Source organism: Amphibalanus amphitrite, unplaced genomic scaffold, assembly GCF_019059575.1.
Source record: "Amphibalanus amphitrite isolate SeventyFive unplaced genomic scaffold, NRLGWU_Aamphi_draft 000058F_arrow, whole genome shotgun sequence".
Classification (NCBI taxonomy): Eukaryota; Metazoa; Arthropoda; class Thecostraca; order Balanomorpha; family Balanidae; genus Amphibalanus; species Amphibalanus amphitrite.
In genome coordinates, this window is record NW_024881554.1 from 574,343 (window position 1) to 584,990 (window position 10,648).

A 10,648-nucleotide genomic window follows, 5' to 3' on the forward strand; every position below is an offset into this window, starting at 1 on the left:
TGTTTCCTTGACCAATCAGCTGTTTTGTTATCGTCACCTCTGCCCGACGGCCCGACCAAGAATCTGGGCCCGACCCAGAGTAGGTATATAGTGATAGGCCCGACCTGCCCTAGTCCAAAGCATAGCCCAAAGGGCATTCAGATGAAGACCTTCGCGTGTACTGAGAATCGGAGACGAAGGAGACCAAGAAGCAACAGACAAAGGCAAAGATATTTCCAAGTAGCTCCACCATTGTTTTTTTTGCATGGAGAGGCTCAAAGGAAGGCACGCCCTCGGTTTGCTCCGGGAACCATACTCTGCCCATTGCCCATTACCCCCATGAATCGGCCGGGGAAGGGGCGGGAGCAAGATGAGATGAGCTGAGGGGCTCAAGGTTCCCCGATCCTCCGATGAGGTTAGAACCTACCCCTTTATAACATTTGGCCTTCAACGTTTCGTCTTTTCTATCTTCGGCCTTCAGCTCGCTCCGCACCCCCTCATAGAGATCTCTAGTCTCTACACAAATTTACTGAAATTACATGAAATCCATAATATATCGATTTGCTGGTAACGTCTCTTTGCTCTATGACCCCTTGTCCAACTATGGCGCCTCTCAGACATTCCCTTCCTCTCGTTTTCCCTTGCGTTTTCCCACCGAACTCTATAATGCGTTTTCCGCGTTTTCCCCCGTGTTGTACACACAGAAGAGTGCGTTTATTCCAATTTTATTCCATGACTTATAAGATATAAGACAATAGAATTGTTCGGGCTGCGAGTTAGCGTCGATAATAATCTCCCAACATGTATTTCTAGACCTAACTTCAGGTAACTGTCAGTTTAGTAATTAATTCGTTAGACGAGTCACCTCAAATCGCCACGACCACCAAAAATTGAAACTTTAATTAATTTGAACTTGGCCAGGGCAGACCAAGTCCAAGACCAAGACAGGTAACAGATTGCTTGTGTTAGATAAGCGGACCAGCTAAGTTCAGGGTAAGCTTTGTTTTTTACAAGATAGAGAGGGTAAGCTTTATTTTTTACAAGATAGAGAAAACAATATGGATTGGATGTGCTTAGGTATATCTTGTTCTGGTCCCTCCGTATCAATACGTCACTTGGCAAGAACATGGCTTGAATTAAAATAACACATCTGATATTTAATGCAACATTAATTTTATGACATTTATCAAAATTGTAGAAAAATTGGTCTTATTATTATTTATGCTTCATTTAGCACACGCTAATCGTTTGAAATTCTGGGTGTCTTTACATCCATAATCCATATCAATATGTTTAGTTTCTGTCAAACAGATATGCATTTGCTGGGATTATGAATGAAAATGGAAGTAAGGCTAGTTGTCTTCTAGTATTCTTTCCAAAGCTTTACAATGAAAATTTACGTACCTATCTATTAAATTTCTTAGCTAAAAAAAGCCTAGTTTTGTGAAACCAACTCTGAACATGAAATGAATGCAGCTCAGTAGATAATGGGTAATTTCTTGTTATTATTTATTTGCTCAATAAATTGCTTAAAAGTCAAAACTATTAGTTTGTGCATCTACACAATAAAATATTGATATTTATTCAGTTGCTTATTCAATGCTCATCATAAATACCTACTCTTTTCTTTGGTCTCACAGAATGTCAAAAATGCATTAATACTCATACCTTATGCCTACTGTTTCAAACAAAATGCACATGTTTAAGGTGATACCTATGGTATTTATAAATGATTATAGATGCCTAGTCAATTTAAGAACCTCTTGACCCATAAAAAATAGATTTTAGAGCCAAGCTTTTGTTTTGAGAAGTTTGAAACCATATTAGGTAACTTTTGGATATTATTATAAAATTTTGTGTCAGACATATCTGAGTTTGGTCCCAGGGTACACACCTTGTTCCAATAAATTGTATATGCAGTACATCAATAGGAAACCTGATGATGTTTTTAATGCATGAAATATAAGTCAAATTAGTTTGTGTTTTTATTGAATAATTTTGCACCAGCAGCCAGCTGGTGTATAATTTTGCTTTACTATGCATACCTATTTATAAAAAGTTGGAAGGTTTCTTTCTTGGTCTTCACACGTAACTTATATACATATTTTTCTTTACCTGCCCTTCCCCTGCATGAAATGATAATGACAAGATTTTAATCATAGGATCTATCTTTGTGCTTGATGCACTTATGTCAATAAATTGAATGCTGTTTTAGATGTTCATTGAAGATTGTAATAGAAAACTGACATGTGTTATGTAATGGGCAGCTCAGTTCAGTTGTGTTCACTCCCCGCCCTCCCATTTTCAGGCCCCTATCCACTGCAGGAGCCATGCAGGTGTGAGGCTTTGGTAGCCACCAGCCCAGTCTGCCGCTCTCTGCCAGCCGCGAGCAGGTCTATCTCGCTCTCCCCGCTGCCGTGATGGACACTTCCGTGGCGTGGTTGCTGCCCGAGCAGCGTGGCCCGGCCAGCGACCTGTTCTCGCGCCTCTGGGCCTCCCAGGAGGGACCCAAGCCGCCGCTGGGCGGTCGGCAGCTGCGGGTGCCCGATCTGATCGACCAGCACGTGCCGGCCGACTACCCGGCGGCGGCCGAGGCGGCGCCGGTGCCGTCCAGCCGCCGCCCGCCGGCGCCGCTGCCGCCGCAGCCGAACGGCGCGCCGCGCGACCGCTCCTGTACCGTCGAGCTGGACCTGCACAGGAACGAGCTGGTGGGCCGGCACGGCGGCACGCCCTGGATGGTGCCGGGCAAACAGTACAGCACCGGCGTGAACGGGTGAGCAGGACGTCCGCCGCAGCGGCCGCGGAGAGGTGGCAGAGCTTTTAGATATTGTGAGATATTAAAGCTGATTCATGCCATGTTGTAACTTAGAGCTTATGGTGACTGACTTCAGTTGTGTACCAGTGTACTTAATGAACCAGTGTTCCAAAATTTGTTGTTTTGGGTGGGAAACGACATCCAAATGAATATCATTTCACACTCTCACCTCCAATTTTGAAGAGCAATTTTCCACTCCCAATATTACGAAGAAAAAGCATTAGCGTGGATAATCGTTGTACATCTCATATTTTATCACGCATGGATAAAAATTAATGCTATCGATCTTTTCCCATCTTTCTGGGCCTCACCTTGGCCAGCAATTTTCCACTCTTATCCCCATTTTTGGAAAGCAATTTCCCCTCTGACACCCAAGCCAAAATGCAATTTTGGGACACTGTAATGAACCCAGCTTATATTGTTCGATCAATGCCCATCCATTCGACATGGGTTGTGTTCCCATTCCTCCGCTGACATATTGTTGATCACGGCACCTCCGCAGCCTCCATGAAGAGATTGAAGATTTCTATATCTACATGTCACCATCTCGAGAGGAGCACGCTATGCGAGAGGGCGTCTACGCCAAAATTCGGCGGGTGATCCTGTCCCTGTGGGAAACGGCCGGGGTTTTCATCTTCGGCAGCTTCGAGACTGGTCTCTATCTTCCTACCAGGTATTGAAAACGAGCTTGTGGAGGTTGTTTCAATGTCAATCTTTCCAGCCCTTATTTTTGATTGCATATGTTTAAGCTATCGTGGCTCAGCGCCTCTTCATTGATGGATAATACCTAGGCGTCCGACTGTCGAGATCGCATCCCGCATGGTAGCATTATCACCATTGAAACAAAAACAGAAACGATGTTTCCTCGCCTATGATATTAAAAAACTTCGTTTTACTTTATAAACACCGTCTTATTTGTTAAATAATGACCTCCGATATGTTGAGTAGTAAAGTAATCTTGATGTTGACAATCATGACTCGATTTTAGGAAACACCCTGTGGTTTTTTGGGGCGATACTCGCACGATACTTTTACCCTTTTACGATATAGTCAAGTTATCAATGAACATTGAATGTCTGGTGTCTGCGTGTCAAATATGCATTTTATTTTCGCTACACATAATGTGGTATTTACGAAATGCCCTTTGTTTCAGTGACATCGACATTGTCGTCATGGGAAGCTGGGAAAAGTCCCTGGAGATGCTGAAAGAGGCCCTGATACAGGCCGACATTTGCGAGCCCAGCTCCATCAAAGTGCTCGACAAAGCCGCTGTGAGTTGATCCTGCTGAATAAACTGACTCCTATTTCTTGCTTGATAGCTGTGTCGGTCGCTCTAGTTACGCTGAATTGTTTTTAGTTTCTAAAGAGTGCACTGCTAACACTGATCGCGTGACTGTGGACAGGTTCCCATCATCAAGCTGACGGACCGGCTGACCGATGTCAAGGTCGACATCAGCTTCAACATGAAGAACGGCCCGCTGTCTGCGCACACCATTAAACAGTACCAGGAGGAGTACCCGCAGATGCCCAAACTGGTGATCGCGCTGAAGCAGTTCCTACTGCAGCGCGAGCTGAACGAGGTCTTCACGGGTGGCATCAGCTCCTACAGCCTCATCCTGATGACGGTCGGCTTCCTTCAGGTAAGACAGTCGGATACACGGTCCTGAGAGGTGTGGTGGTAAAAATGTAATTTGGAGTCGTGATCTGATGCAAGCTCAGACCTTTTGTACGAGTTTAGAGCTGCTGACATTGGCACCAAGAGCCTGCTTAGTTGGTCTTTTGCTTCAATGGCGTAATATGGCGTACGTTGAGTGCATGCCCGATGGTATGATTGCGCTAAGATAGCCGGTGTGCTTTAACCGTTCGAAAACAAGGTTGCAGTCTTCCCGTTCTTTTCAGGATCACGAGAGACAGATGCCGCCGTATGCCGTTCGGAACCTTGGGGTCTTGTTAATTGAGTTTTTCGAGCTATACGGAATCAAGTTTAACTACTTGAAGACCTGCATCAAAGTGAAGGACCGTGGCTACGCCCCGAGGAGTGAGGTGAGCCGAGCATAAAACTCCGTTATCGTCTTGTCAGTCTTACACAGGTGGCTTTGATGGAATCCATTGATCGTTGTAACGAAGTGAGATGAAATTTGACAATGATGAGCTTGGTAGTGTGTTGGATATCCTATTCATCGTCTCACCGGTTTATGTGATAAACTTATAAGCATGTAATGTGTCACGCCTTTTTCATCTTATTTTTATTTTGGAGTTCTGCACAGGCCACAGGTAAAATTGTTCTTTTTCGCTTGCCCTGAAAAAAATCCCTGAAAAACTTTTCCGTGACCACCCTTTTCCGTACCCCACCGTGTGCCTCCTCAGGTGGAGGAGCAGTTCGCCGCCCACTCGGCGCACAACTCGCCCCTCTGTATAGAGGACCCTCACAACGCAACCAACGACATCGGCCGCTCCTCCTACAACATGATGAAGGTCAAGGACGCCTTCAAGTACGCCTACCAGCGGCTCTCGAGTGCCGTTCTCAGTCCGGGTTCCGCTGCGGACCCCAACAAAAACAGGTGGGTACCATGATAACGCATTCAGATAATGTTGCATCAGGTGAAGTGTCAAGGAGTTATCAGGACATGCTTAAAATAACACTGATCAGACTGAGGCTGGTTTTATCGATTTTTCATATTTGCAATGTGTGAATATATCACCATAATATGGTGATAATACAGCTACAGCATGCCATGATATTATCATGTCGTGCTGTAGCTGCCATGTGCGTACGTTGCCCAGTTCACCATATCCTCGCTTCACCATGCCATACCACCATACCACTATATCCGTAAACGCCCTCTCGGAGTGTCGCTCCTCTGACCCCGGCCCCGTTTACCTGCCGGCAGCATCCTCGGTCGTGTGATTCAGGTCACTGACCGGGTCGTCGACTACCGGTGCAGCATCCGCGAACGGTTCCCGGTGGCGGCCCCGCGACCGTCACCGCCCAGAGCGCCGAGCTCCAGCCCCCACTCGTCCACGTCGCCGATGTCGTCGGGAACTTCAGACACGTCGGTGGGTTCACGGGGGGGGGGGGGGCTGGATAATGTGGCATGTGGAGGTTTGCTAACAGTTTGAATGTTGGAGAGATTTTGAATTTTTTGTCGGTATGGGTTAGTGTTTTTGTGTCTTTGTGAGTAGCGTTAACATGTTTGTTATAACATTAATCGGTCCGCTAAGCTGAAATTTTCCCCGGACAACTGCGGCTGGCCGAATTATGTCTTGGGCAATTATGGTATCACGCCCATGTTACTGACTCCTTAAAGAAAGTCAGATAAAATCGGTAAATCCTAGCTTAAAATCCTCTGAGTGTTTTTCAGCAATTATTTTTATTTTGCCTGTCAACTGAAATGCCAGCATAGCCAAGGCAAACTGATATTCGCTTGCCGTTTTGATCTTAATGTGCGAACAAAATCGCAATAGTTCCGTTATTAAAATCCAAGTAAAGCCATTGCGTCTCCTAAGCCTAAACATAGCTCAATAATTTGCGTAACCATGCACGTGGCGAATGTGCCCATAGGCCATAACATAACACTGTTATGGTTTTTATTGTGACGTTCTCTTTAACTCCCCATATGTAGTGTGCGATGTGTTGAAGAAGCTTCCGCCTCATTTGTCCCGCTTTGATTAGGCATTCGGCGCTATAGTCTTATGACTGACATGTAGTGAATGTGGTTACTTGTCAGCTGCGAGAGTGCACAAATGTAACGTATTTATTATGCTATCAACCGCTGACGAGAACATTAACGTACTTTTTCACAAGGTGTGTAACCATCACAAGTTCCATTTGCTGTTTTATCTTTCGTCTTAATCAGTCATTTTTAATCAGTCACTGTGGATCACTCGTGAGTGGTTATATTTCCATATCGCCTCGCACCTGGCCGGTAGCCTAGTGTGCACTAACGCGCCGTTCCGCGGCCGGCCGCCGCTCTCGTCCGTCGGCCCTGACAGGACCAGGACGCCGAGAGCTGCGAGCCGGGCCCGGCCGGCCGGCCCTCCCTCACCCGGGACGCGTCGCCGGCCAACTCGGTCTCCACGGCCGGGACCTCGTCCAGCTCGAGCTCGGCCCGGTCGGCGCCGCGCGCCGGCACCGGCGGCCCGGTGTCCAACGCCGGCTCAGGCCCCGGACCCGGACCAGGACCCGGACCTGGGCCCGGGCCCAGCTCCGGCTCCGGTTCTGGTCACGGCTCCGGCTCCGGCTCTGGCCACAGCCACAGCCACGGCCACAGCCACAGTCACAGCCACAGTTCCGGACACGGACACGGACACGGGCACGGGCACGGGTCGGGTCGCGGTCGCCGGCCGCACAGTGGCTCTTCACACCACTCGTCGGGCGGCGGCTCACAGCAGAACTCCTCGCGGAACCGGCGGAGTAACAACGGTTAGTGTGACCGGCCGCGGCGCGACCCGGCCGCTCGACACCGGCGCGCTGTGGGGAGAGGAACGGGCTGGTGGTAACCAGGCGCGAGTCACGGTTGGTTTTTGTGTCCTGTTCGTTTGATTAAAATTATGTGTCACGTGGAGGGTCACTGGTAAAATGCGATGAAGCGTTGTTGTTTCAAGGCTTTGGGCAGGGTAAGACCCAGACGTTTGCATGCTTGCTCGAGTCAGTTTGACATTAATTTGTTCTGTAGCGTTAGGCACTAGCATTTATTTGAATGAGTTCCATGTATCATTGACGATTAATGATCACTTTGTTTGCCTTTTTCCTGTCATCTTTTTGTGATCGTGATTAAAAATATCAAGAAATGTAATTCCACTGAATATTAGAGTTCACATACCAGTCAATTCAGTGTAGCTTATCCAAATATCTTTGACTCCAATGCTTCATTGAAATTTCATTGTGATGTTTTAAAAGATTTCTTTTCTGACGATTTTAACATAACCGAGGGACGTTTGGCTTTTAACGCAGGGACCCAACATCGACGGAAGCCAGGGGGTAACAGCTCCTCGGCGCAGGGTAAGTGCATCATCACGTCTAAAGTAGACATCGACAGCAGCTGGCTAATTTCGTCTTACTTTGACTGTCTTGGTATATTTTCTTAGACATACTTGTCTGATGAATGTCGTGTGTGATGAGTTGATGAGTGATGACTAATCTTTTTATCCAGTTAACAGCACAGCTGCAGTGCTTTAATTATTTTTATCGATTTGTTTTTGTTGCCTTGTCCTTTCTCAATACTTTATCAATGTTTAGTTTGGTTAGCTACTAAGTCGTTTGCTCACAGGTGGGGGTCGAAACTAACGTTAATCCTGTCCGTAAGTGGCCGCAGATTGTGACCCTCTGGCCTCTTGATAGACCGAAAACTGAGGTGTACTTTTAGTGTGGTTTTATGTTTCTTGTTTTGATACACTAACTATTGTATCTGTAACCGAAGCATTTTTTTTTTATTTAGAAGTTTTCCTCTAGAAATTGGCTGAATGGCCTGGTCACAGTTGACACAGCTTCTTTTGACAATGGGGAATGAATGATAATGAACTAAAGAAGTTAACTGTTAAGCTTTTCATACCTGTTGACCGCTTGCTATATCTCACCGCACACATACCATGCGATGTTTTGACGCTGGTGGTCACCTGTGATCTGTCTGACACTGCCCTGACCGTGTGTCCCCTGTTCCCTAGCCGACGGCGGCGCTGTACCGTCCTCCGGCTCCGGCGGCGGCGGTCAGAGGTCCTCCAGAGGCCAGCCGGCGCACCGAGCGGGGCCGCGCGACGCATGATGGTGCGCTGAGCCGCCGCTGAACGGCCGGTGAGCGGCCCGCGCGGCGGCCGCGCCTCCTCCCGTACTCAGTACAAAGTGGGGCGCCGTGCTCAGGGCGCCCGTGCGCCCCCGGCGGCGCCCCAGGAACTACGGCCGTGGTATCTGCGCGGCAGCAGCGGCCGGTTTTGTAGAGCGGTTTATAGTGTGGCCGGGAGGCCGATCTGACTGAGACTGTGATGGACAAGTGCTGTCGCCGCGCTCTGTTTTAGGTGTGATCCGTTTTATTGGTGGCTCTGTGCGGCGCTGACGGCGCGGTCGGGCGGAGGTGATGCGGTGTCGATCGTATGTCGGGAGGGTGATGACTGTAATATCTGGCGCTCCGTTGGATGGGCGCTGTGGCTGGCGGCGGTGGGAGAGCCACCGTCGCCACGGTGTTAGCTTGTTAGACCTGGAATGGACTTCCACCGGGAGTGGGCTGCGTGGACCATTTGTGATCATTGTTGCGACTTGAGTCGTCCCAATCACTGCCGAGCACATCAACTCTGTGACTGTCTCATCATGTCTCCGGATGTACAGGCGTCGGCGGCAGTGTGGGTCACTTATTGTGACGCGTAACGCGTCGTTATGGAATGATATTGTCGCCGGGAGAGAGTTGCATTTACCTCTTTTTCACGTGTCTCTGAGTCATTAAACAGCCGATGCCTGCTGGAGTTTCGTTTTTTGTTGGAAAGAGAAAGATGGGAAGACGGCGGAACCAAGGGCGGAACGTTTGATGGATGGGTCGGTGACAAATGCTGGAAGGCATAAATAGACGAAATTGGAAGGTATTAGGAGCTGCTCTTCTTCTGGACACGCAGTTAGGATTTAGGAGGGACGTGGACAACGGCCTTTGAACTTTTCATGTTGTCCTGAGTTCTTATTGACCGAACCTTTTTCATACTGTTTCTGACGGCCGAAAAAAATGCGAGACTTTCTTCGATGTTTGCTCAATTCACAGAACTCTTTCGAATGCTTTAGATGAGTAGATTTTTAGTCATGACTTGTGTGCTTAACAGGGTCCAGTTCATATAGAAAAGCCAGTCGACAAGTGTCACTTTGCCAAAGTGCCACTTATCAAAGGGACACTTTTGGGAACATTGGTGCAGATGTGTAAGGGTCAGTAGCGGCGGAACACCTTCAATTAAAGGGGGACACTGCCGACTTTTGGTCCTATTCTTTCCATGCAACGCCCATAGGGCTAATGTTAAAATGCCAAAATCAAAGGGGGGCACGGTACCCCGGTGCCCTCCCCGTTCCGCCGCCTATGGAAGGGTGGCTCTATGAACCCATCTGTAGGGTCGCCCTTTCCAATAAGTGTCACTTAGCAGCAAAGGGGCGCTATATGAACTGGGCCCAGAGCAATGGGTTACACTAGCCGCCACTATAAAAAAACGAGTTGGCGGTAGGCACTCTAGTTGAATTGAGGGGCTTTCATGTTTTGACTCTGCGGTAAGCAAATTCAAGCTTTAAAATTAAATCCAGAATCACAGATGATTGTTCGTAGATGACTGCACCTATAACTTCTCACCTATACTCCCCCCCCCCTGTAATGTGTAATCTGCGTACCGGCTGAAATAGACCAGGCAACGTATTATTTAGTATAACGCATTATTTAGTGCCGGCACTAATACATTCAGTGCCGTGCTTCTATCATTTAGGATATCTCTCCGCCGATGTTACCCGTTGACCGGCTGCTCCTGTCGCTATAGCCGGCTCTTGCGTACCCTTATTTTCGTACTTTTTTCGTTTATGACACTTCCTCCGCCGCTGAAACCCGTTGACCGGCTGAGCCCGTTGCTTTAGCCGGCTCTTGCGTACCAGTATTGTCATACTTTTCTCGTTTATGATACATCCCGCCGGGGTGACCCCCGGGCCGCGGCCAGTTGAAACTATAGCTGAGCTGCTGATTGGCTGGCCGTCGCGGACCTAACATGGTAGCCGTCGTACTTTTTGGCGGTACTTTTCTCGTTTATGACACTTCCCCGCCGCTGTGACCCGCTGACCGCCTGACTCTGTCGCTGATTGGTTGACCGTCCGACTCAGACAAGCCCTGCGGCGTTCGGAGCGTCTGT

General features: G+C 48.2%; 1 protein-coding gene across 4 annotated transcripts; it reads left to right on the plus strand.

The window, feature by feature from the left end:
* Nucleotides 1-96: 96 nt before the first annotated feature.
* On the plus strand, nucleotides 97-9,247 carry LOC122378349 (terminal nucleotidyltransferase 4B-like). 4 transcript variants are annotated; one of them, XM_043359312.1, is made up of 11 exons: nucleotides 97-203; nucleotides 2,288-2,752; nucleotides 3,297-3,467; nucleotides 3,948-4,065; nucleotides 4,198-4,434; nucleotides 4,694-4,837; nucleotides 5,162-5,355; nucleotides 5,686-5,851; nucleotides 6,788-7,217; nucleotides 7,749-7,796; nucleotides 8,459-9,247. In XM_043359312.1, the coding sequence occupies exons 2-11, from the start codon at nucleotides 2,400-2,402 to the stop codon at nucleotides 8,554-8,556; spliced, it is 1,959 nt and encodes a 652-aa protein (XP_043215247.1). In that variant the 5' UTR covers nucleotides 97-203; nucleotides 2,288-2,399; the 3' UTR covers nucleotides 8,557-9,247. The 4 variants fall into 4 exon arrangements, with proteins under 4 accessions (XP_043215247.1, XP_043215244.1, XP_043215245.1 ...); XM_043359309.1 differs by lacking the exon at nucleotides 97-203 and adding an exon at nucleotides 643-972; XM_043359310.1 differs by lacking the exon at nucleotides 97-203 and adding an exon at nucleotides 651-804.
* Nucleotides 9,248-10,648: the final 1,401 nt, after the last annotated feature.